At 40.1% G+C, this 25,255-nt stretch overlaps 7 protein-coding genes across 7 annotated transcripts; 2 read left to right on the forward strand and 5 right to left on the reverse strand.

Moving 5' to 3' along the window:
- Nucleotides 1-748: 748 nt before the first annotated feature.
- LOC108007495 (uncharacterized) lies at nucleotides 749-3,665 on the forward strand. The gene has a single exon (XM_017071177.4). The coding sequence runs from the start codon at nucleotides 1,114-1,116 to the stop codon at nucleotides 2,047-2,049; it is 936 nt and encodes a 311-aa protein (XP_016926666.4). The 5' UTR covers nucleotides 749-1,113; the 3' UTR covers nucleotides 2,050-3,665.
- An 11,238-nt stretch (nucleotides 3,666-14,903) lies between these two features.
- On the reverse strand, nucleotides 14,904-16,986 carry l(3)72Dr (lethal (3) 72Dr). The gene is made up of 2 exons (XM_017071176.4): nucleotides 16,812-16,986; nucleotides 14,904-15,889 (listed from the first exon to the last, which is right to left on the reverse strand). The coding sequence occupies exons 1-2, from the start codon at nucleotides 16,973-16,975 to the stop codon at nucleotides 15,013-15,015; spliced, it is 1,041 nt and encodes a 346-aa protein (XP_016926665.4). The 5' UTR covers nucleotides 16,976-16,986; the 3' UTR covers nucleotides 14,904-15,012.
- A 543-nt stretch (nucleotides 16,987-17,529) lies between these two features.
- l(3)72Dp (lethal (3) 72Dp) lies at nucleotides 17,530-19,985 on the reverse strand. Its single transcript, XM_017071184.4, has 4 exons — nucleotides 19,041-19,985; nucleotides 18,784-18,834; nucleotides 18,494-18,723; nucleotides 17,530-18,430 (listed from the first exon to the last, which is right to left on the reverse strand). The coding sequence occupies exons 1-4, from the start codon at nucleotides 19,247-19,249 to the stop codon at nucleotides 17,811-17,813; spliced, it is 1,110 nt and encodes a 369-aa protein (XP_016926673.4). The 5' UTR covers nucleotides 19,250-19,985; the 3' UTR covers nucleotides 17,530-17,810.
- Nucleotides 19,986-20,127: 142 nt separating this feature from the next.
- Hsc20 (iron-sulfur cluster co-chaperone protein HscB-like protein, mitochondrial) lies at nucleotides 20,128-21,176 on the reverse strand. Its single transcript, XM_036814585.3, has 3 exons — nucleotides 20,873-21,176; nucleotides 20,708-20,820; nucleotides 20,128-20,649 (listed from the first exon to the last, which is right to left on the reverse strand). The coding sequence occupies exons 1-3, from the start codon at nucleotides 21,101-21,103 to the stop codon at nucleotides 20,262-20,264; spliced, it is 732 nt and encodes a 243-aa protein (XP_036670480.3). The 5' UTR covers nucleotides 21,104-21,176; the 3' UTR covers nucleotides 20,128-20,261.
- A 228-nt stretch (nucleotides 21,177-21,404) lies between these two features.
- MED10 (mediator complex subunit 10) lies at nucleotides 21,405-22,055 on the reverse strand. The gene is made up of 2 exons (XM_017071188.4): nucleotides 21,820-22,055; nucleotides 21,405-21,757 (listed from the first exon to the last, which is right to left on the reverse strand). Exons 1-2 carry the CDS (start codon nucleotides 21,939-21,941, stop codon nucleotides 21,478-21,480), a joined length of 402 nt encoding a protein of 133 aa, XP_016926677.1. The 5' UTR covers nucleotides 21,942-22,055; the 3' UTR covers nucleotides 21,405-21,477.
- A 45-nt stretch (nucleotides 22,056-22,100) lies between these two features.
- On the forward strand, nucleotides 22,101-23,093 carry PDCD-5 (programmed cell death 5). Its single transcript, XM_036814586.3, has 3 exons — nucleotides 22,101-22,291; nucleotides 22,560-22,680; nucleotides 22,747-23,093. The coding sequence occupies exons 1-3, from the start codon at nucleotides 22,229-22,231 to the stop codon at nucleotides 22,968-22,970; spliced, it is 408 nt and encodes a 135-aa protein (XP_036670481.1). The 5' UTR covers nucleotides 22,101-22,228; the 3' UTR covers nucleotides 22,971-23,093.
- Nucleotides 23,017-25,040, reverse strand: Tmx3 (Thioredoxin-related transmembrane protein 3). The gene is made up of 4 exons (XM_017071152.4): nucleotides 24,802-25,040; nucleotides 24,506-24,744; nucleotides 23,826-24,449; nucleotides 23,017-23,771 (listed from the first exon to the last, which is right to left on the reverse strand). Exons 1-4 carry the CDS (start codon nucleotides 24,839-24,841, stop codon nucleotides 23,382-23,384), a joined length of 1,293 nt encoding a protein of 430 aa, XP_016926641.4. The 5' UTR covers nucleotides 24,842-25,040; the 3' UTR covers nucleotides 23,017-23,381.
- Nucleotides 25,041-25,255: the final 215 nt, after the last annotated feature.

Consider the following 25,255-nt stretch of genomic DNA (forward strand, 5'->3'; position numbering starts at 1 on the left):
TAATAATCCGACTTAGGAGGTAATATCTCCTTTTACTATAATTGATTGGTTTTATATGGAAAAGGTAAATAATAAAAGAACTACTTGCTATAGAATATATATATAAGACCTTCAAAACTTTGCATTCAATTGAGAAGCTTATCGGGGGTGCTATAAAAATCATTATAGGTGTCTAAATTTATTTAAAAACGTATTTTAAACTCAGAAGCATAATAATTCATTCACAAATACGAGTTTCCTCTATTCACTGCACCTCTTTAGACACCTAAAATTACATTTAAAAAATATTTCCTATTTATAGTTGTTTTAATGAAACCAAGGTAGCCCAGTATCCTCAATATATTATAAACGTTTTATAATATCAGCACAAAGTGATTTTCGGGATTTTTAACAAATATGCAAGTAACTCAAATGCATCATATCCCTTAAAAATACCAGGTATTTGACTGCCTAGAAGCTGCTGGAACCCCGTGCATTGACACCACCTGGCGGCCAGCGGCGCAAGCTCCCGGGGCAGTGCAAACAAGAAACAAAACAAACCAACGGCGGTAAACAAAATTCGCTTCCCGTTTTATTATTAGGCAACAATGCAGGGACAAAGGACGTGGCAAGGAGCAGGAGCAGATGCCTTGCAGAAACGAGAGTCGCCCTCTCTCTGCCGCCCTCTCTCTCTCTCTCCTCTCTCCAAGGACCTCTTTGCAGAGTGCCGGGCGAGGCTATAAAAGCCAGCGGCTTCCGATTTGCCGACTCACAAGCGGCAGGACAACGTGCCCAGTCGGTTCTCTCTCGCTCTCGCTGGAAAATAGAAAACACAAGCAAAGGTAAACAGTGAACAAAGACACCGGTAGGGATAACAAAGGAAGCGGAGAGCATTTCAACCGGAAGCGGAAGTGCATTTGCAGTGCGCTCAGAACAGGAAAATCGCTCATACGCACAACCGAAATTACGCATACGCAGGGTTGGCCAGAAGAAAGGAAGTTAAGAATTAAGTGACTGCATCGCTAATAAGGAAATTACACATACGCACGGTTGGCAGCTGTTGGTTAATAAGGAAATTACTCATACGCCGCGGTGGCCTTTGATGAGGTAGAACTCCCTGGAAAAGAACAAAAGATGGGCACTCCTCATGTCTGCTTCGCCGATGAGCAGCAGCAGCAGCAGCAACAACACAAGACCGCCAGCAATGGTAGCCTGAACAACAACAACAACAACAAACTGGATGTGGGCTACAACAACACTTTGGGCAATGGAACCCCCTCGCCGGGCGGCAGTCTCAGCGTTTCGCCAACGCCGCGCTACGAACGCAATCTGGGCTTCTTTCGGCAGCTGAGCCGCCGCTTCGGCCTGAGGTCGCAGGATGACCTAGTTCAGTCGGATGACGCAGCCAGCGTTGCAACATCGAGAAGTGGAGGCGGTGGAGGAGGGGGAGTGGCCGGGGTCACGCTCCAGGAGGAGGACGCGCACAGTTCATCGACCGACTCGTGCTCCTCGGGGCGTGGCCTCAACGTGGCCCATCAGTCGCGACTGGAGCTCATGTCCATGTCGTGTGCCTCCAGCGAGACGAGCAGCACCCTGGACATCGAGGAGCAGCAGGAGCAAGTGCAGCAACCATCGAAGCGGAAGCCGATAAGCCGGGCCAGTTTCTCGCGTCTCCATCGACGCTCCACATCCTCGCTGCGTCGCGCCTTCGAAAGTCTTTCGCTCACCTCGCGTTCGATGTCCTGCAGCGGTCCCTCACCCCCGCCGCCGGCTGCCCATCCTCCCACAATCGCCAGCGGTCCCCCAGCAGCGGCCCTGCCCCTCAAGTCTGCTCTCAAATCTGCCTCAAATGTGGAACTCCACAGGCAGCAGCAACTACAGCAACACCATCATCCGATGGGCAGGTCATCTTCATCGTCCTGCAGTTCAGTGGCCAAAAGCAAGGTAAAGCCGCCGCCGCAAAGGATCCTGCGACAGCCCGTCTCCTACACATATCTCAAGGGCATGTCCGGTCTGCCGACGCAGCGGGTGCCGCGCAGTTCCGTCTGCTGTCAGTATGCCAGGCGCTAAGGACCCACTACTCAAATCGAAAAGGATATCCAGGATAACAAGGCAATGAGAAGATAATAGAGGGAAAGAGAGTAAGCAGTATCAGGAACCACTAATCAGCTAAATAAGCAATCACCCTTATCCTTTTTTTATTCATTGCTAAAAGGTTATCAAGAAAGAAATTTTAGAATTCATATATTTTTTTAATTTCATAAATATTATTAATTTTCAGACGTTTTTGTTTCATTAGTTCTTTTTAAAGTTACATAACTTGTTTATTATCAATTTAAATTTATTAATAATTTATTTCATATGTATAGCTAGTTTTAACCAAATCTAATATAACTTGGTACTTCAGTTTAAGCCAAAAAAAACGATTCACAATTTGCAAGCATAGCTACCTAAGATTTTAAATTATTTTCTAAAATTAATTAATTAAAGTCCATTTCAAGAAAGTAATATGTTAAGATCCCTAAAAACCTTTAAGTAAGTAGATAAAAGCCCCAAGTAAATGCAATGTCAATGCAGGCGCATCTATTGGTATCATCATCTTCCACTTAACCTCCCCTATCCCAATCCCTGAAATTCATTTCGAAATCTGTGATACAACAATCGTAAACCTGTCCCTGACCTCCCATAAAACCCCTTCCCTTCCAACTTCACCATATCCGAAAGTCTTTTTAAAAAACATCGGCAGAATTGGAAAAGATTTAACAAACATACATGACAAAGTTTTATAAAAATTTGAATAACTTTTGCACTTAATATATATTAATTAAATCGTAGATGCGTAGAATTTGTCAGATATAGAGCCTATATACACACATTTGTCACCGCTTTGATGCTAGATCGAGATCATTCCACGCATACCAAAGACTGTAAACGCAAAAGAAAATTGAGAAGAAATTAAGAAGCTTGATTGAATCGATTGGAAAAGTCACAATAGATTTCCTTTTTGTATAAATTCTTATACAATTCGTGCCTTTATCAAAAAGTCAAAGCAAACAATGATTCACGTAAACAACATTTGTTCCAAGAGAAATCACTTAAGAAGTACGATATGATAAGTTTAAGTAAATTTCCTTTCTAAATGTTAAATGGGATCAAAATTTGTCAGGCATTTATCTATGTTCCGCAGTCCTAACTGAATCAGCCAAAAACTCTCCTAGGAATCACTAATTATTTACTTTAAGACTTTTATTCAAATAAAAATAATAATTTGCCAAAAAGAATTAACACACTCCAAAGATATAATAAACCCAGCACTCCAGTAAGTAGAGTTCAGAAGTAGATATTATATAGCAAGTCTAAAGAAGCCGCGAAACTGACTTAAGAGTATTCAACATATACATTACTTTAGCAGTTATACACATTTACAGTTTATAGAGAAGCATATTAAATGAAATGCAAACCAAGGCCTAACTATATATATAAATGCGAACGCATTGAATCCCAAGCCAAAGCAATAAAAGTTGAAGGATTATACAAAACAATATCACCATTATTATACACATATATACAGCAGCATATACTTATTAATAACTATTTACCTAAGCAGCAAACAGAGCAGCAAAGAATTGTAATCATCTGAAAGGCCAATAGCCACAAAGCAAAGAGAGTTCAATAAAAGTGAAATAATTTACACCAAAAATTAAAGTGTTTTTCATTTTTACCAAGGAATTTTTATTACTCAAACCTAAATGATGCCATCTTTCATTTCATAATATCACCATCACCACGCCAACTTTACCATTTAACCATCATAATTATCGTATCCACAGCAACAGAACTTATGCCCTAATATACTGTCTACTTTATCTCCATCTTCATCTTCTGGTGACACCAATCGAAAAGTTTCTCCATAAAAAGTTGGCCAAAAATAGCCACAAATCAATGGCATATACACATTATGATGATTATGGGGAAACTGCAATTAGGAGAGTCTGGCAAGTCCCCAACGCACGGGTGAACCTCCTATAATGGCCCTAGCATCGAACCTATTCTCCATAATAAATTGTGTCCCAGAAAGTAGGTCAACGATTGAATTGCCATCAAGATATCTCTGTTGCTCCGTTACCACCGCTCGAATTCCGTTGTCAAGACGCTGGATATCTTGACGAGGGGGCGATTCATACTGAATTTATAATGAGTCTGAAGTCTGAGGATGTCTGAAAGGCATTTGATTAATACGATTCCAACCGAACTGGCAGACAATAAATATCGAATAACTCGGGTCCAAAACGCATCACACTGACAGTTTGATTTGACATCGGATCGGTAAGGGGTTCATGTTTCGTATTTCGCATTTTGCAGTGATTGATTTGTGGCTGAGCGACAGATTTCAAATTAATAGCGGATTGCCGCTGGGAAATTGAAACCAAACAATTATCATAAAAATCCATCTGTTTGGCAAATGAAGTTAATGAAATTAGCAGGCCCATTAAATGGGAAATCTCTGGGGTGTTGGGCATTGTTTCTCCCCCATGCCAACTTAATGGCCCATCGAAGTTACAACAGTCACGTAAATGTTGATGTTCCTGCTGATTTGCTGTGTGTTTTTGCGGCTCAACAACAAATTACCGGGCACTCACACACTCAATCATTTAGGGGGCTCCATCGTGACGTGACCGAAAAGTTGATGAAATATGTCAGATATTCGGAATCTAAATATTTTTGCAACCCAGACCAGATCAGAAATTGGCATGCCCACTAGTCTGGCAGTCTAAAAATATCCTTTGACCTAATTCTCGTTGACAGTCGACAAATGCGGGGGCATTAAAGTGAGATAAAAAGATACGCAACCAATTGTGGGACGACTACGATGACTATGGGGCGTATGTGTGATTTTTACAGCTTTGAGTGTTGCTCATACGAGGCGTTGGCAACTCTTTGGTTCGCATTTCCCAGTTTCCATTTCCCAGTTTCAATTTCCCAGCTTGCCAGTTAAAATTGCAAATGCTCGTAACAATAAAGTGAGCATTTCCAGCAGTCACGTAATCATTTTGACAGCATTCAAGTCTAGTTTTTCCCCATCTTTTGTGGTATACCGCCTTTAATATGCCATCCTATCCTAGCAGCTGTCTCTTCCGACCTTGGGGATAGCTATTTTTAAGCATTTAATTGAGTGCCTTGTCTTGGGGGGAATATTTTTAGCATTTTCAGTGCTATTTCAATGCGGGTTTCGCTTGCCTTTCCACCCCAATCTTTTGGTTTAAATTTCATCTCCATAAACGACGAGTGTGTATGTATGGTTAAAGTTCCTCTCTGCTTATTAATAATAAACGGAAATAATTTTTACATTCGTTTCTGCGGTGGAGTCTCGAGTTGCGTCCTTTATGGGACCCTCAAGGTAACGCACGGATTTCATGGTGGAAATCGAATACGGGCTTCCTTTTAACAGGCTACGCGGCATTAACTTCTCGCAGGGAGTTGGGGCCCTCAGCCTCCGACTTTCTTGGTATTACCCCGCCTCTTTCTCCATTTTCTTCTGCGGCTTAGGGCCTCTTTATGAGACGGGGCGTGTTAATTTGCTGCACGCGCCGGGCATGAAATTCGAGGCGAAGGAGGAGTCCAGGAAGCGGTCACTTGTTGCCACTTTGTTGAATTCAATTTAAAAAGTGTAAGAAATACCCTAAAAAATATTAATGGTATAACTAGATTTAATTAAATTTTTCATTGTAAACATATATGCATTTAACTTGAAATTCTATATCCAATAGAATATTTATGTAGTGTTTCAACAAACAACTAAACAAGAAATTTTTAATACCACTTTTTAAAAATATACAAAAATAGGAAAGGTACTTTTTATTGTAAAAAAGAGGTATATTCAAGATAAGAAGTCTAATTTTTCATATCAATTAATTCTTAGATCAATCAAATCCTATCCTATTTTGTACATGTTTTATTACTTCATAATTACTATTTGTCTTCAGTAAGTTCCCTTTCTTTCCTAAATATTTTGATATTTTGGTAAACTGACAGAGTACAAGCTCAGTAGTAAACAGTAGCAAAATAATTAATCTTCTTACACATGAGGGTGGGAAAAAATTGAGGGCACAACTCAAATGCGACAACTTGAAGAACAATCTGAACTTGCGGCCTACTTTGTCAACTTTTTGACTGTCTTTTAGTGGCGGCCTTCACTTGTGGCAGCAACAAGATGGAAAAAGAAAAGCCCTGCATCATTTTCATTTTTATTTCCATTACATTCCCTGCTTATATGACTGCCGACTTCCATGTCAATATTTGCTTGTATCTTGTTTACCTTTGCCATCTCATCATCGGAATGGTACTTCCCCTCCATATTTTTACGCTTGTTCTCATTTTTTATTGTGTATTTTTATTGCTCATGTTTCCTGCTCGTTATCTTTGTTGTTTCTGCCGCTTCTTAATGGCACTCTACCCGTAATTTCATTTTTCAAGTAAAGAAATATGGGGGGCAAAATTTAATAAAATTTTCAAGAGTCCTTTTGGTCTTTCCTGCAACACGTGCTGCTATTTTTAGTTCGAATTAAATCTTCGGCTATTGTCAGTCATGCTTGGAGAGGCATGGGAGAATTTCGGGAGGCAACACTTATGCTAATTTGCACTTTGACCCAAATATCGACCTACGTGAGAACAATCAAGTGGCAGCCTGCCAAATACTGTGTGAAATTGGATGGAGTGCCACTCTATGCGGATCCTGCTCTGATTCTCATTAGATATGCAGCTTGTGTGTCGGTAATTGAACTTAATATGCAAACAAAATGTCTACATTTCAAGGAGTCCCGGAAAAGTAGGCTTCGGAAATTGAGCAGGTTGTTTGGTGATTGATGAGGGGGGAATTTTAAGAACATATTCTTAGTTTACTAAGTAATTAAATAATAAATATTTTAATCATACTGGGTAAGTAGTAATACATAATTTATGCACTTGTTTTGCGGACACCCCAACATCCTAAGATTTAGAGTCCTTTGAAGTGCGTACATCACCCCAGCAACATAAATTACAACTTCCCCCTCAGTAATTAGCCATGTACCTTGGCTCTTTAGGCCCGTTTCCCCTGGGAAACTTTAATTATTTATAAGAAGTGACCCAAAACGAATGCATAAGCTGACATCTGCAGTCAGTTCTCGGGAATAACGAGCTGAGCAAACTACGTGTCTGGACCGGCGGCTGAAAAAAGGAATCCGAAATAGAGGAAAAATAAACAAAACATTTATTCCTAACGCCGTCGAGCGGCCAAAAGGAAGGTAATAGACCGCAAAGCTAACTGGGCCAATGCTCGTACCATTTGTCAGGGCGAAAAAAGGCCTAAAGGTGCGCAATGTGGTCAGAACTCGGGTCCCATGTTAATTAGTCCCCCACATGGGCATAATATAATCCCACAAATTGCTGAAATTATATGTGAGGTAGCTGTACTACTAGTTTAAGCTACAAACGTTAAAAATAAAACCCTTGCAAATTTTTACTGCTCTTTATTACACCCAAAAAAATATTTGCACTGAATTATAGAAATGTTGGAGCTATTGGCGATATTTCTATAAACAAAAAACTATCTATGTCTTTAAAAATTAAATATACAATTTTAAATATTTTGGAACAATAAATATTTAATAAATTTTGTACCTAATAGATTTGGAACCCATGCCCAATTTACAGTTGTAGTTTTAGATACTTCAAATATACTATACAAATTTTTCGAAATTGCAATAAATCTTAAAAATATTTGTTAATTAAGCGTGCTAGACTCTTTTATATTTAAAAATTATACAGTATTTTTTAAATTGATTGTGTTTCAATCCTGTTAATACATATATGTTTAATTTTTAGTTATAATGTATTTGTAATATTTTAAGATATAAGACCATGTACTTTCTATTAATTACGAGGAGTTTTCAAATAAACTGGAGAGGCAAACTGGGATCTTTGGCCCTGTTTTCATTCACAAATCGGGTGATGCAGTCATCGCCGGTCGAAGGTTAACGCCTGCCCTGGAGGTCGAGCGATGACGATGACGTTTACCGCAACGGGAGCTGAACCGAGCTGAGCTGGTTGAGCCGGACCAGGAATCCTTGAGCGGCTCCAGAGAGCACGAGGATTCGAGGAGGAGAGAGAGCGCCCAAAGGACCTTGGAGCGACTGCCGGTGGAACGGATTCCGCTCCTAAAAAGGATTTCATTCATAATTGCCGCAAGAAGCCGTCCAAGTGCCGGATCCAGACCTCCTGGATCACGCATCCTGGCCTCGACCTACTTTCACATAGATTCGGGATGCCCTCGGGAAACCCCACGTTCAAATTGGCAACTTTGTTTGCCTCATTGCTCCACACGTCGTCAGGCATTTAATTCGATTTTCGGGATTCGCTCTGGTTCACTGGGCTAGCAGTAGTTCGCCTTTTATTGAGCCAAGGTCCATGGGAGATGCTGTCAATGTCTGGATGGGATGTGGTGGGGGTACTCCCGCAAAGGTGGGTGCCTCAAGGACATTCGACAAGCGAAATACACAGAACTTGTGAATGAATCGAACGTAATTGCCTAAGTATCGAAGATTTGGCTTTTAGCCTTTAATCGAGAAAGTTATGGCCATGATAATAAAAACCGAAATTAGATTTTGAACTATTAATCTTACTGTTTATCTAAATATATATAAAATCTTATGTTCACAATTAACTTGTAAGTGCCAATCATTTCCAAATATCAATTATGATTACCTAAATATAATATATATATTATTTAGACTAAAACTATTTGTATATTTATTTTGTAAAATTAAATATTTAGGAAGATGATATACGTATAGAGCTTCTCAATAATTGGTACCAACTCCAGATATACCCGCTGCAAAGGAATTGCCATCGAACTAAGCTCATTTACGAGTTATGAAGAACACGTGATATAAATTGCCCCATTGAAAGGTGTTGATTTTATCAGGAATATCAGTGTGCCCTTTGGAGCACACTTATGGCAAATGTATCCCAACTGACGCAATCCCCTTTAATTAGAGAAAGTGCAAGGGCAGCTGCATCGCCAAGTGCTGCATATGAATCCTGGGCGGTAAGTGACGCATGGCAGAGTCATAAAAAATCGATCGATTCCTCGAGGAGGTGGCTTCATATCTCAGATGAATCTCTTTGCCAGCTTCTCGACAGCTTCTCAGGCTTTCAGCTTGCAATTCCCAGCGCACTGCCATTTTATTTTATCCATTCCACGCGCTCTCCGCAAATTGAATTTAAAGCTCAATAATAATCAGTTTATTGCGTATACGACCAGTGGTGCGGAAAGTAGACATTTGCATGGCGGTCAGGGGTCTGGCTTCTGGAAACTGGGGACTGGGTTTCAGGGGTCAAAGGGGTCTAGGATGCTGGATGATCTTGAGTTGAGGGGTGGTTGACGGGGGGGCTGGGTGCCTCTGAAGGAGTATCTTTGCTGTTACCGCGGCGATAAGGCAAATGGCAAGGGCATCTGCGCTAAGCATCGTCATCCGTGCACCTAACGAAGGTTCTCCAAATGGTGACGTCGGCACTGTCTCCATCTCTTTCTCTTTCGGTCTACCCATCTCTCTCGCTCCCACCGTATCTCTCAGTCTTTTAAACTGGGTCAGGGGCTAACAGCTCGTCGCCGTCGTTGTTGTCCTTAGAGTCGTTGACGTTTGTCGGTTGCGGTTTTCCGCCGTCATTTCCACACCTATTCGGAAAACCCCTTTTCCTCCGTCGGAACTTTAAAGCGTCATACACGGGAGATAAAGGAAAATGACATCCCAATAGTCGCCTATATTCTTGAAAATAACACTATATTTTTAACAAAATTAAAAAAATTATAGATCGTGCATTGTAGTACAAGATTTCACCCAAAATTTATGTATCTTTATATTATATTGATCTTAAAACGTATAACTAAATATTTTGAGGAGGGAACATTGCTTTTAACAATAGAATATGTTCCATATTTAATTTCTAAGAGGTTTCTTAAACATCTCATTTAATCAAAAAGTTGTTTATCTATCTATTATACCAAACTTTGCGAATGATATTTATTTAGAAATCTTCAACTATCACATTTAAAATTATTATTATTAAAAGTAATAATTTTTATCAATGGAAGATTAGTAAGATACAAATTATCATTTATTTTAAGTAAAAGATAGGAACTTTCAATACTGATTTTATAGGAAATATCACAAAATCCAACTGATTATTAACCTGCAAATTCATTTTTATTATACATACTTATTTTTATTATACACCAAATATATTATATTTGTATTCCTATGTATCTCTTTTTTATTATAATTATATTTTCACACGCCTAAGAAATTGTTTCCAGTGCAGGTGTGATCAGGCTCGTTCGGACGTGGCCTCCTCATCTTTGCCACCTAATTGAATCGGCTGTGAGTAAGGCCACCGGCGAGGGAACTGCATTTGGTACAGTTTCCGTCCAGCGGTTGCTGGTCTGTATCTCTTTTTTTTTGGTTTATTTATATGCAGGCCACGCCCCCCACTGCCCTCGTGGCATTCATGTTCAGCTGAGCAGTCACCCCTGAGCAGTCACCCCCTGAGCTCCCCCCCTTTCGCACTTATTAATAAACCAAAAACCAGGCAAAACCAAAGGCGTCACTGGGGCGCGTTGTGCCCTGCATATAAACCGGGCTAAAACGGATACTTGCAAGCCGAGACATAAATAAACTGCAGCTAATTTGAATGCAACGGCCTTGAGACCGCCCCCTGAAAGACAATTGCAACAATTTGCATTGTGGCAGGCGGGGCAAGGCAAGGCTAGGATTCTTTCGATGTCCTGAGATCGCTGCAGCCAGAGGTCAGAGCTCGAAGCAATTTGGAATCCTTAAGGACACTTGACCCACTAAAAATTCTAAGACACCAACGACACCTCAACGAGATGACTGATGATGAAGATGAGGCCCATATCCTTGGTCTAATCCTTTCAAGGGATGCGGATGCCACATGAGCGCGGGCTTAACCCAAATACTCGTATGTTTGCAAATAATGAAGCTTTTGTGTTGTTGGCCCGCTGTCGATTGGCCTTCGAACATTGCAAGAGCGCGGATGACGTCACCAGCAGAGCACACACACACACAGTCGAATATATATATATATAGAGCCGAATTGCTGAATGTCACGCCCTGCCTTTCAGGTTAAATTTAGCCAAACGAGAGGCGAGAACCCATAATTGCCGGAGAAATGTAAAAATAAAATGCCAAAATCAGCAGCACCTAATAGGCCGATAGCATTTGGGCCTTCAGCATTTAAGAGGCTTACCACACCACACGCGCACCATTAGACCAAAAAAAAAAAAGGAAAACCCCTCAAAAGTAGGCAACGAAAATGGGCCAAACGACAAATGTTTATGGGCCCAGTTGGAGTCAGAGGCCAACAAAAACAGCGTTTGACAAATGAGCGGATGAAAAGGGCAATTTTAATTGTTAAGGGGGCCTCGAGGGACTCGGGGGCGGCAGATAGTTAAAAGCTCTTTGGGGTGGGGCACTGGGGAGATATGAACTTTGAGTGTTATGGTCGAAATTTCCAATTGAAAACGGAATGAAAATTAAAAATAAGTACAGAAATATTTTTAAACGGAAATAATCCCCGAAGTTTACTGGAACACAAATTTTAACTTACCTATATTTTGATTATATCTTTGTTAACAACTACTTTACCCATTTGTTGGTTTCTTATTACACATCTAAACTTATAGTGTGTATTATCAACAACTATTGTTTAGGGATTATATATTGGTTTTATTTATTTTTAGTGTTTTTTTTTAAATTATAATAAAAGGTTTCATACCTTAATTTATATTGCACATTATTATTTTGAGCCTTTAACTTTAAAAAATTCTCTTAGAAACAACATCTAACTTAGGACTGTATGTAATTTGGGATCTAAATACATAATTATGTTCTTATTTTAAATTACTTAAAATAAGTTATTGGAATATCCTTGAAAAAAATGGAAAATTTTGAAATTATTTTCAAACCTTACTATCTTAAAAAATAATATTAGCAATGCTTAAGTAACCAATCCTTGTTAAAACTAGCACCCAAAATACAATCAAAAACCAAGCAAAATAGAGGAAAAGTTCCAGGTCCAGGAAAATCCTGTCCAAGTCACGCCCATTTGTGAAGTCAGTTGAAAGGATTACCAGAGTCAGACGCACACGCACACAAATATCACGCACTCACACACACTCACTCAGCGGCATTTATAAAAGCTGGGTGTGTATCCTTCAACTGCAGTTTAAATGCCAAATCAGCGTAAATTGTTCGTCTAGAGGGGGCTTACCGCACCACGGCTGGGGATACCGAAGGGGAGGGGATACCCAGGGTGTCCAAAGGACCTTTGGCTTCTGCAGAATTTGTCAAACCGCTGTTGTTGTTGTTGTTTCTGTTGCTGCCTTTCGTAATGTCACTCGACGGCAACTGCAATGTCCTTGCAGCCCGAGTTCATTGGCCCAAAACACCGAGCTGCAGCCTGCAGTTGCGCTCTCCGGCGAGAGAAAGTAACCAGAGATTCGGTAGTAAGAGAGGCGAGAAAAATGGTAGGATGTGGGAGAAAGTAGTAGGGATTGCGAGGATGGGTGAAAGTAGCCATGAGAGAGAGATAAAGAGAGAGCGGGCAAGAAGGCCGGTTCAATGCACGGCAAGTAGGTTATAGAAAGGCAAAAGGCCGGCCCTATAAGAAGCATACCTATGACGTCATTGTGAAAGCCGCACAAACACACACACACTCACAATTCTCACAAGGAGAAAGGTGGTAAGACGAAAGGGAGAGAATCTGCATTTAAGTAAATGTGTGTGTGTTTGTGAAAAGGCGGCTTAATTTTCAGTTGAGAAAACAGAAATATGCCAACTTTTACTTTTAGACTTTGGCCCAACTTTGGCCTACCCCAATTTTCCAACCCCCTCTTCCAAACCCCCTTTTTTTACCCCTGCCCATGTGTGAGTGAGTGTTTCTGCTGGTGTGAATACACCCATCCATGTGAGTGAGTCTATAAAATGGGCACAAGGGCATTTAATGCGGCATTTATGCTGACAATTTTTATTCTCACACAATAACGTAAGTGCGCATAAAGCGAAACAAAAGAATCGCATGTAAATATCGTAGTATCAGGATAATATGCAAATCAATGAGAGCTCGTGTTCGTAAATAGATATTTTAGATACAACTTTTCCATTTACATCTCATTTTAAAATAGTAAACAGAAATATTAAGAACCAGCCAAGAAATACAACATAAAAATGTCAAAAACCATATGTATATTTTTAGCACAAAGGTCTTGATAAATTTTTAAAATTAAAATAAAAATTTAAATTATTTCTAGTTACTAAGAGTTTATATAATACTAAAGATAAAAATCTGACGTTTAATTTTTCAACACAGGATCAGGAATACAATATGTTTATAAATTCAAGAAAGGGGAAAACCAAACCACAACTGTAGATAAAGATATGGCTGGACATTTAAAAATGTAAGGAACCAACATAAAAATCAATAAAACCTTATGATTATTTTAAGCACCAAAGATCATAATAAATTTCTGCAAAGGCCCTAGAATCCATGTATTTTTTAAAAGTTTAAGAAATACTATAAATAATAAATTGTCATAAAATTTTCCACAAATACCATAAAAAAGATTAAGGAAAGGGAAAAAATAGAAGGACAACTTTAATAACAATGAATAAGAATCAAAGAAAAGGCTAGACATTCGCATAGACTCATTAGCATACGATTCTAGATCGAAGAAAGAACTACTCACAATAGAGGGGTAAAGAAAAGGCTATGGAGCGAATAAAAAAGGAAGCCAGACAGCGCGGAAAAGCCGGAGACCCAGACGCAGAGATACCAGGACATAACAATGAGAGTGCCAGCACCTAGAAGCCCCACACAATAATGGACATCAGACAAAAACATGTGCCATAACAGCAATAATTCGTGTTCACACCTCAGACTGAACTTTAACCCCGGGCGGGATGAAAACCTTAATAAATAACCAAGCCAGTGTCCGCCTAATGGAATATTCGCAGGAATTTTTACAAATAACCATAAGCCTGACAGGAAAACATTCCGTTCTGTCATGCGCTAATTATGAGCAGCCTACCTTTTGACGAGCCCCCCGAGTGGAAATTTTAAGAGTTGAAGCACGAAGATGGGCCTGCCAAACAACACACCCAATGATTAGACAAATTCTAAAATTTGTTTCAATTGGCACCCTAGGAAAAGTAAGAAAAACTCTTAAGAAAAAACAAAGGGCCCTAACTCTAAGCATAATTTTTAAGATCATTTTATATTGTGATTTTAATATTACATTTATAAAATCAAATTTTCAAGTTGTTATTATAAAAATGTAACCGTTTTTGTAAACATTTATTATATATTGCTCAATTATTTCAAGTTTCCATTGCCTTAACCCAAGTGCTGTTGACTCTATTCCCACATCACTTAAAAATACATATACCCTTTGCCCAAGGAAGACCCATAAAAATGAACAAAAATATTCCATTTGCTTGAGGGAAAACAGGAGGCAACAGAAAATGGCTTTCCACCATGGAAAATCCTTGAGAAACAAAAAAGGAAAAGCGCGCACCAAAATTGAACGGAAAAGTACAACGTGAAATTTGCATGAGACAAATGTGGAAAAGTACATCCAACTACTTCGTGGGTTGAGCACAAGAAATGGGAAATAGGAAAAGACGAGTGGAAAAGTTCAAAGGATGGTAAAGCCAAAATAAATCTGGCTCAAATCAACAAGTTAATGGATAGGGCATAATAAATGTAGACAAAGTTCAGACATGACAAAACATGATTGGATAAATCTGGATAATACTTGTGATAATAATTTTAGATTTCTATTAATTCTTCCACACATTAAGTATATCCACGTTTTTATTTATTGCTTTAAATACTGTTAATGGCCTGAGTAAAATAAGATACATATTTGAGAACAAACATATAAAATAAATTGAGATTTTGATTCACAGCTTGTGGCTATCACAATCCACCAGTGGTGGTAGCATCCAAACTTTGCACAGCATCCTTGGAATCTTCCGGATAGTCCACGTCCTTCTCAAAAAGATAGCACTGCAGCCAGTTGGAGTCCCCGAATTGACCCGAGAAAACGGGCTGCCAGTTCCAGATGAGGTGGCGCAGCTTTACTTTCGGGCTATCAAATCGATTTCTGTTCCTACGACAGATGTCCACAAATCGACTGCTGAATATCTGGGACAACTGGATTCCCGGATAAGAATGTGCCAAGTGGCAGAGATCCTTTGAGGTAATAAGTTGCTCGAAGGCAGCGCGTTCCGGATGAAACTGGCAGCCAAAAATGGGAAACCGCCGGTGCTCGACAATCGTGATGAATTCCAGTCCCGCAGAATCCTTCTGAGTGGCCAGAGGATGCCAGTCCTTGGCGAGACCACAGGTCTCCAAACTCTCTTTGGTAATACAATAGCGATGTTGGTGACAGGCAAAGGGATGATTTTCCATCTCCCTGGCCGCGGATTCCCCCAAATTCTCAAACAATTTGGATTCATGGTAGTCCTCAGTTAGTTTAATGGGCATGGCCTGCCTCATGGGCTGGCAATCGGTGCGAATCTTGGGCTCTTCGGCGGCATGGACGAGGAGCAACTGGAAGCCCAGACAAGTTCCCCAAACGGGGAAGTATCCATCGGCATCATCCTGCCTTCTCGCCCGTTGATTTCGATCCATGGCCAGTTGGTAAATGTGCTCGGCACTCCTTACACAATCGCTGGTCAGATCCGGGCGGGTTTGCCAATCAGCCTCGTCGATAAAGACCGCTCCCCCGGGCAAAAGGATGCCATTTATCTGTCCCATCATCGTCTCGTAGTAAGCTCTTTCCCTACCGATCCTGTAAGGTAATTGATCGTAAGGTTTTCCTTACTTTTTATATGGAAACAAATATATTTTTATAAAACAATATACATATTTAAATCAGTTTTTCGAGATACCTTTTCCTAGACAATTTTCATTTCATTTTAGAAACTATTAGTTCAGAGAAAGGGGAACGTAATTTTTATTATTCATAAAATGAAAGCGAAAGCAAAAGCGTTTGCCAGCGACAATAAATAAACCTTAAATATTAGCACTTTCTTGCCCCATTCTTTAATCGCATTGCATTCTGCCAAAATACCTTGGCACCCCGCCCAATGAGATAATGAATTCTCTTTGCTCCCCAAGCGTTTGTCATTTAGTTTGTTTGTTTATGCAATTTGTTTATCATTCAAGTGGCGGGGGGCTCAACTCAGCAGATGGGCCTTTTTGGGCATATTTATGAACCAATGACTGGGCCAGATCGATGCACAATCCCCGATCATCTTTTGTTTTGGCTCCCAATTAATATTTCGAATTGAAATCAACATCACCGAAAAAGCCAACAAAGTGCGTACGTGACTTCGGAAGACTAATGCTTGGAATGCGCCAGATATGCCATTTTTATAGAATTTAGGCTAACGCTTACCATATAAATCGATACTATACCCTTCACTTATGGAACCCTTGACTTTTCTTTTAACTTTATAGAAAAATATGTTTTACCTTTTTAAAAAATAAGGTATTTCCTGAAATGTAATATAACTTTCGGTTTTAAAACTTTGAAAATTTAACGAATCGGAGTGCCCCAAAGATCGCAGAGCTCCCATTCTGCATAAAATTCTTATCGCTATAATTTTTACTTGTTCCTGCATTGGCAATTAAAAGGTTATATTACTTCTTAAATTAAATCCCTTCACTTCGAAACTGTTATGATTATTAATAACATCATTTCTACTTACCAAATGGGCACCACATGGGCACCGGATGCCTCCAGATATTTTACATAGGACGCGGCTATATAGCTATAGTACTTCCTACCAAAGTTGTGCTGCAGTCTGGTGGCAATATCGATGCACAAAACGCCAATGGTTGGTGTGTCGTTCAGAGATGCATTCTCCGCCATCGTCTTCTTGGGACTGAAGAGCCGCATACAAACTTAATGTAAACAAACCTAGCAAAATGCAGGGTCACTTGGCAGATGTTCGATAGCCCCAAAACAAATGCAAAAATTTAAATCGTTTTAATACAATTATTGGCCTACTTTTGGGGATGTTGTGGGACTTAAATTGATTTTTCTACGCGGAGGTTTTTTCAAAAAACATTTAGGGCGAAATCCGAGCGATACTTGTATTGAATCTTACGAACATTTCCCCGAATTTTGCTGAAAGAGTTTTCTGTGATGTCCCCGATGCTGTTTTTTCTAAATAAATGTTATCTGAAACAATTTTAAAATCTAACTTTATGATGCTTTTCCCATCATCCCTTTTCATTATGAATAAAGAATATCCGATACAAATTTTAATTTATAAAAATGTTTTATTCATAGATACATATATTATTTGTTTCATAGCAAATCAAAAACTTTAGTCACCAGTTCCTGAGCAAAGACGTATATTTATGTGGCTATCTTTATAGATATTGTTGCTACCCCAAAAAGACATAAATAAAAAAGATATCTACAAAAATTAGGACCGCTCTATATTTAATCCACTTATCAAATAATCTCTGCTTGGGAACTACTACCTATTGAGTCACGTTACAAAATCTTTTAATTTTTTTCTGGTACGTCAATAATTTGAACCACAATCACATTGATAACTTTAGAGATAAAGGTATTGAATCGATCAAAGAACATGAAAACTTAATTCCTTATATAGTACATCGAGTGAGTAAATGAATTCCATTTTTAGACATGATAATCCACGCTTACTTGACAAAAGTTCGTGCAATGCAAACTATTAATTAATTGATACGATCAACAGAGTTAGGAGTAACACACTAAAGAGCGGTAGGATGGTGGAACTACCACCACCTGTTTCAATGATGGGGATATAGGGGCCACTACTGCCACCATCGCCATCGCCGCCCTCATCGGGAATTTCTGGAATTTCCATTTCGGCATTGGTAAACAAATATTGCTGGATGTACGAGGAACCCAAAATTGATGTATACTCCGGCTTATAGTTGTAGATTAAAGTCCTGGCCTGTTCCGTGGCATTCTCAAAGCTCTGATAACTCTTTCTAGCCTCACTCACAAAGAAATCGGCGAAGAATTGACCACTTATCACAGCAGCCGCGGTGTGGGGAATACTCGTTTTGGTAAACTCATACATCGGCTTCTCCGGATGGAATTGTACTCCATAGAAGGGGTACTTTTTGTGCTCCATAGTGGAAATAAACTCTTTGCCATTCAAGTCTCGATTTAAGGATATAACCCTCCAGGTTTCGTTTAGCAGATCCCTTTCAAAGTCCTTTTCCGTATAGCAATACTGATGCCAATGATATGTTACGTTCTCCTTGATCATAGTCGTTACAACATCATCACTAATGGAGGCAAATAGACGGCTCTTGTTGTAGTCTAGGTAAAAATAAATATTTTTAGAATGTGCAACTAAGATAATTTAAATATTTGTAACTATACCTTCTTTAAACTCCATTGGCAGGGCAATTCCCTTTCCCTGGCAGTCAATGCGATGTTCAGTGCCATTGGCCAGTTTGTAAACCAGCAGTTCCATGCCAAGACAGGTTCCCCAAACCGGCATAAAGATTCCCTGATCATTTTGTTCGATGGCCAACTGGATAAGATGTTCGCCTGCATCGGCGTAACCATTGCTCTGATTAAACCAAGTGGCTCCGCCGGGCAACAAAACTCTGGCAAAACATCAATAAATTTAGTTGCGGAAAGTTCCTTGAATTCATATTTATACTTGCCCATTTATCTTGTGCATGAGATCTTCATAGTAACTGCGATTGCGACCGATCCTGTCGAGGGTTTAAGAAAATTGTTTATTAATTGATTTCATGTAATCTTATCAATACAGCGCAATTTCGGTCATGTACTATAGATACACGTGTGTGAAATTCATACTACGAATAGTAGTAATAGTAATAGTATAGTATATAAATAATCTTGGCTTGGTGAAATTGTGTGGCCACGATAAGATCTCTCAGTCTGTCTGCTCACTCACCAAATCGGCACAACTCGGGCTCCAGCTCCTTCCAGATACTTCACATATGAGGCGGCTATATAACTAGTCTTGTTATCGAAGTGCCGCGAGATCAATCCACCGGTGTAAACCTCCTGAGTGAGAACCCCTATGATGGGTGTAGAGATGTCTGCTGAGGCTATCAGCAGAGATCCAATGAGGATCAGCAGGCTGGGCAAGAGTTTCTGCATTTTTGTAAGATCTTTCTTCCTTTCTTCTAGATAATTCTTCCTAAGTCTTTGTAAAGACCTTCTTAATCCAAAGATAAATGTATTTCTCTTTAAGTGATTTGATATTCTCTTTAAGTATTTTGAATTGCAAGATTACGGCTTTAAGATATTATATTAATTGTAATATAAATTAATATTTAAAATTGTATTTATGTATAGATAAGCGTTTCCATACGTTGAAAATTATTTTGTATTTACAAAGATTTCCTTGTGGTGATAAGAGGTATTTTTAGGTTTTGCTTATAGTTTTTAAGAGGTATTCCTGCGTAGAAGCGTTTCACAAGTATTTGGTATCTATAGCCACCTCCTTTACCAAAATAAATCTATAGTTTCCGAAGTGTTCGTTTGTTTTACCATATCAGGTGGTATTGATTATTTCAGACGTATTTCTTCTGTAATAAATTAAACCGGAGGATAGTTCCTTAGTTTTGCTGCACTTGTCCGGCCTCCAGAAAAATTTCCCAGCCAAAAGTCTTGGCTATTCCAATCGCCGTCACCAGTTAATAAGAACTGTCCGCTGGGGCAACAAGCGATTCAAATTTATATAAACCGTGCCGTCTTTTCCGCCTATACACATGTCTCCCAGTCTGTGTGAGTGGGCATGAGTTTGCTATATGACGATGTATTCGTTTCTAGGTTCTTCAGGGGGTCTCCCCCTGGCAACTTGAGTCCAACAGATAGTGCGGCGATTAATTGATTACATTATTTCCAAAGTATTGACCGTGGCACGGGGTGCTCGATGGAAAAGGGGGAAACACTCCTAGGGATCCCATCGAAATCTGGATAAAAACCTGTTCTAGTCATTTGGCCACTAATTAACTAATTGCATCGACCAGAAATGCTGTACCGCGATTTTTATTCACATTATAAAACAAACGAAGTCAGTGTTATTGTTTACTTAACAGCTGATAGATAGCAACAGGTGGACTTGTGTGCGTGATCAGAACCGATTGGCAGATCGATTAATGATTACTCAGCTGCCCAGCAAACTTTGCTGCTTCTGTTTGATGCTGTTCTGAATACTCAGGAGGTACTTCATCTCCACAAGGGTTCCCTTGACTCCTTGAAGGTCTTTCTTTTCGAACAGGGAGTTTAACTTCTGGGACATTCCCTCCAGTTCCTTGATGAGTTGGGCATTTAAGTCCTCCAGAGTTTTGGTGTCCTCTGCATCCTCAACCTCTTCATTCCGTTCCATCATGGCCATTAGGAATTCCTTGTTAAGGGCGCTATTATCCTGGGGCATTTGCTCGCCCTCCAATTGAAGGAGGTACTGACCACGTTCTATGGGAGTGGCAAGGGTCTTGTAGGCCTTGTTGATCAGGGAACTCCAATCCGCGGAGTTGGTTTGCTCGCGGGAAGTTCTGAAAATTCAAAGATTATACATTTTGATTGAATTATATCACTTAGTACTATACCCACTTATTACTATATTTATCAGGATGCACTATGGTCTGCAACTGACGAAAACTTTTTGTCAACTTCTGAGACTCCAATGAAAACTGGGTGGGAAAGCTCAGCAGTTTGAAGTAATTCTACAAAACCTTATGGTTAAATAAGATAAAGAAATTTGGGATATATACTCACTATTCCTGCATTAACATCCTGCAAATGTCCACAGTCTGAACATATCATATTCTGTCTCAAAGCCGATTTATTTTGGCAATTCCAACAAGCCGGTGAGGACTCAACTGAAAATTCTCGTATTTCAGGCAAACGAAAACCTTGAAATGGCACTACATTTTTGGCCATTGGTGTATAATTGGTTGCCCTCACAGCGCTTTTAATGCCACTAATTACACCTCGCATGATTAACATTAAATTTAACTATTTCATCCACAATCGAAACTTTTTAAAATTACACAAGCTGACAATAACAATGAACAGCTGTTTGTAAGCAAGTGTGGCAACCCTCTTAAAATAGGGTTGTAGGGTTTAGAATTATTACATTTTGCTTACCTTACTTTAAAATATTTTAAAAGTTTCTTTGAGAAATACTAAACAATAATAGTTAAATAAAAAACGAATATTAAAACACTCTCAATCAATTTTACGTAAACCCTTTTGACAAATAGACTGACAAAGAGCAATCCACCGTACAAACCTTAGTTAATTCCAGTTTTATGTACATAAGTATAAATTTATTCCAGAATGTGGCTTATAAACTAGGATTCAGGTGGCATATCCTTGAGTTACATGGAGTCTTTGCGGTAAGCGCGATAGCTGTTCATCTCGTTGGGAAAGGTTTTGTACAATTCCAGCAGCAGGTTTGACTTGAACTTCTTGAGGCTCTCGATCTTGCCCTTGACCTCCTCGTTTTTGGCCAGGGCCTTCTCCACGCAATCCTTGGTGTACAGCTGGGGGTTCTTGTCCTGGTCGATGTAGTCGAAGAAAACTTCAAAAGGCACATAGACGTCCTGCACTTGGGAACGGAGCTTGTCGATTTCCTGAAGGCCGGTTACCAAGCTGTTGCTGAAGGTGGATATATATTAGTATACAAAAACATATATATTTTAACGATAAGTGTTTTTTACATTTTTTGGTTGAGAACGTTTTGACCCTGCGGCTGAAAATCGCTGACAATGATGCGGATCTGGCGCACATTCTCGATGAACATCTCCAACTGGGTCTCAAGGTTCTCCAAAGGAGCAGACATTTTCAATGATATTTGACGGTTCCTGTTCCTTGTATTTCCTTTATTTGTTTGTTTTTCTTAGGTGATATTTTAGTTTTCTTCTCCGTTCTTCTTCTTCTCGAAAACACCGATTGACCAGGGCTGCTGAAACGCACTTATGAGTATTATCGATAAAAATAATATACTACGGTCACACTGCTTGACGCACACTTTTTTTGTTAAAAAGTGTGATTTAATTTTTATACAAGCATAAAACTCGGGAATTGCTTAATTTACTGCCATAAATATATTAAAATTAAGAAGTCAGAATGTCGGATGGTGATTTGGATGCCTTACGCGCCCAGCGCATGTCCCAAATGCAGTCGCAATTTGTAAGTAAAGTATTTTGATAGGATCCAAACCGGCTAGGTTCCTCTAGAGAATTCTATAAATAACCATAACTTGGAGAAAATATTTGATACTAAAATTAAAAAAATAATTTAAATATTTAATAAAGTTTAGACTTGGTTACTTTGGTTATTTTTAGTTCTTTATAAGAGAGGTCTGAAAGCCCCTATGAGTCATCTTGTAAGGCTGAGACACCTGTTCCTTTAAAGCGCCATCCTTCAATGACCTTTCACCCTTTCCTCCTTTTATTAGGGCGGCGGCGGTGGCAATGATGCGGAAAAACAACAAGCCCAGCAGGAGCAGATGCGCGCCCAGGAGGAGATGAAGCACTCGATATTATCTCAAGTTCTGGACCAGCAGGCCAGGGCAAGACGTGAGTGCATTGAACCCTTCTAGACCTGATAAAAATTATCTAAGGATCACTTTCTTTTTACCACAGTGAACACCCTCAAAGTCAGCAAGCCGGAGAAGGCGCAAATGTTCGAGAACATGGTCATCCGCATGGCCCAGATGGGTCAGGTGCGTGGAAAACTCGATGATGCCCAGTTTGTGAGCATCCTCGAGAGCGTCAATGCCCAGATGCCGCAGGCCAAATCCTCCGTGAAGTACGATCGCCGTCGGGCGGCCATCGACAGCGATGATGACGAGGACTACGGCTGCTGATCCATCCGAAATCCCGCCCAACTTCTAATTTAAGTTACCCCCGCTCTTCGCATCCGCTAAATCATGTTTATTACTTTTACTAACTTAAAACGATAAAAAAAACAAGAGAATCAGACGCACGAATGCGAATGGATTTCTTTGTGTCAAATGGCGGATCCTTAAGCGGTTTGGAAGTTCTCGCCCAGCGGATATAGGACTAGATTTGGCTTACATTTATATGCGGTGGAAAAGTTGATCTAGGGGATGGGAGCGGGACCTGCTACGACTCCTCATGTGAGATTTTCTTAATTTCGTACTCCTTTTGGTTTGCTATCATTTTAATTTTTGTTTTAGGTTCCAATGACCTTCCTTGGAAATTCGCTTCGAGATCATCTTATTTACTTTCTCCATCAGGCATTCCCTCCTATCCTTTTACTCCTTTTTCTCGTGATCTTCATCTGAATCCTCTTCAGTGACCAAGCAATCGCCACAGAAAATGGAGTACATAATGAGCGAGAGGAATCCCAGCGGCAGGCCGAAAATAACAGTGGTCAGCACGGGATTTCCCAGCCACATATCCCTTAGAGCTCTTCGAACCTCGAAAAGAGCACGATTCAAACGCACGAAATACGTGTCTCCTCCATAGGCAACCGCACTTTCGTTACTGATGGATTCCAGGAACAGATGCAGTGCCTGCGGGGTCATCTGCATGGGATCATCGTCGGGTATGAAGTGGTGTTGAGTGCTCGAATTAATGGCTATCAAATGCGGTGTAGGCAGCTGGTCCAGAATGATGGAATGTGCGATGGATGGCTCACCGATCTAAAATGTAAAACTTCCATTAGTTCATAAAAGACGATATGATATACCGCTTACCCATCCGAATTGGAACTTCTCGTGATATCGCGCCCTGTGTTTCCTTATCACGCCTTCGACCATGTCCCGGAACTCCAGCTCATGGGTGGCTATCTGATTGAGCTTATCCTCCTGCACAACAGCCAGAACCAGATACTTGTTCGTCTTCAGCAGCTGATGGATGTTGAATCGCGTAACCTTCGGGAAGAGCGTGAACCTCTCTACGTTGACCCACTGGAAAACGGTTTCGTTCACTTCATTGGGGTCCATTTCATGGGCCAAGTGCCCATGCGGATAGAAGTGGTGCTGTTCCTCCTTGTAGACTATAACCGCTGGCAGTTTCTCAAAGTCAAAGTGCTGCGCAGCAATATCCTCGCTGGTGGCGTAGAAGAATCCATGCTCCTGGTAACCCTCGGCGGCAGCATAGTATGTGTCCCATACCACGCCCTCCTGCTGGCCCACGAAGATAAAGAAGATCGTATGGGATCCCTTCAGCATGTCCACACTCTCCGTTCGCGTGACTAGCTGAACTGGAGGACCAGACATCCTTAGGGCATAGTCCACCAGTTCATCGCGGCCACGATCTCCGTTGTAGGTGAACTCCATGTTGCCCTTGATGAACATGATGGTGGGGTAGCCACGAACCTGTAAGACAGGATGTATTTATGATGTTTCTAATTACATTAAGATGGAAATCCCACCTTGAACTCCTTTGCTGCCGCCGGATACTTGGTGCAATCCAGGCGACCCACACGCACATTGGTGGCATGAAGTGCTTGGGCCACCAGGGCAAAGATGGGTTCCGTTTTCTTGCAGTAGCCGCACCATGGAGCGTAGAACAGAACAAGCCACTGGCCCTCGTGTCTCACATCGATGAACCGGTCACTGAGCTCTAGAACCCTCGAGGAAATCGCCGTTGAGCCCAAGGTCACAAGGAGAGCTGTCGAAATGGTAAATAATTAAGTATTGCCTGGGGAATCCCTCCTTATTTATTTACCACTGAGGAGGCAGAAGGTCCACACAGAAGTTGGCGACATCTTTGCAACTGCTTTTATTTGTACTTCAATGTGTGAATCTATCGCTTCTCCTCTGCTATATCATGCTTTATGATCTCTTATTTGTTCTTTAGCTTAATTTAATTAGTTGATTGGTTTAATTTTCAGCTGAAAATTATTTTCCTTCAAACCGCTACAACAACAAAAGAAAACATTTGCGAAAAACCACCCCCGCCTTTAGAGTGACCATTTGCTAGAGGTATTAAAATACTGAATTTAAATGATAAGATACAAGATACACTTTAACCCTTTGGGTTACTTTAAATAGTTCAAACACAGATATTTTTAAAATAAAGCGTATAATAAATGTAAGCCTTGGTATTAAATTCTTTTCTATAATGTAGTAACATTCCCTTGCAATTATTACGCTTAAAGTAATTCAGCTTTTTGATTAAA

This window comes from Drosophila suzukii, chromosome 3, assembly GCF_043229965.1.
Source record: "Drosophila suzukii chromosome 3, CBGP_Dsuzu_IsoJpt1.0, whole genome shotgun sequence".
Taxonomy (NCBI): domain Eukaryota; kingdom Metazoa; phylum Arthropoda; class Insecta; order Diptera; family Drosophilidae; genus Drosophila; species Drosophila suzukii.

Bases quoted from the DNA above. Each gene is read 5' to 3' on its own strand.
- LOC108007495 (XM_017071177.4), top strand. From the start codon at position 1,114: ATGGGCACTCCTCATGTCTGCTTCGCCGATGAGCAGCAGCAGCAGCAG.
- MED10 (XM_017071188.4), bottom strand. From the start codon at position 21,941: ATGTCTGCTCCTTTGGAGAACCTTGAGACCCAGTTGGAGATGTTCATC. The intron at 21,758-21,819 runs GTAAAAAACACT...ATCCACCTTCAG, and splicing joins AACGTTCTCAACCAAAAAAT to CAACAGCTTGGTAACCGGCC.
- PDCD-5 (XM_036814586.3), top strand. From the start codon at position 22,229: ATGTCGGATGGTGATTTGGATGCCTTACGCGCCCAGCGCATGTCCCAA. The intron at 22,292-22,559 runs GTAAGTAAAGTA...TCCTTTTATTAG, and splicing joins CCCAAATGCAGTCGCAATTT to GGCGGCGGCGGTGGCAATGA. The intron at 22,681-22,746 runs GTGAGTGCATTG...TTTTTACCACAG, and splicing joins CCAGCAGGCCAGGGCAAGAC to TGAACACCCTCAAAGTCAGC.
- Tmx3 (XM_017071152.4), bottom strand. From the start codon at position 24,841: ATGTCGCCAACTTCTGTGTGGACCTTCTGCCTCCTCAGTG. The intron at 24,745-24,801 runs GTAAATAAATAA...CCATTTCGACAG, and splicing joins GACCTTCTGCCTCCTCAGTG to CTCTCCTTGTGACCTTGGGC. The intron at 24,450-24,505 runs GTGGGATTTCCA...CCTGTCTTACAG, and splicing joins CGGCAGCAAAGGAGTTCAAG to GTTCGTGGCTACCCCACCAT.
- Hsc20 (XM_036814585.3), bottom strand. From the start codon at position 21,103: ATGTTAATCATGCGAGGTGTAATTAGTGGCATTAAAAGCGCTGTGAGG. The intron at 20,821-20,872 runs GTGAGTATATAT...AAGGTTTTGTAG, and splicing joins AGGATGTTAATGCAGGAATA to AATTACTTCAAACTGCTGAG. The intron at 20,650-20,707 runs GTGGGTATAGTA...TTGAATTTTCAG, and splicing joins CCTGATAAATATAGTAATAA to AACTTCCCGCGAGCAAACCA.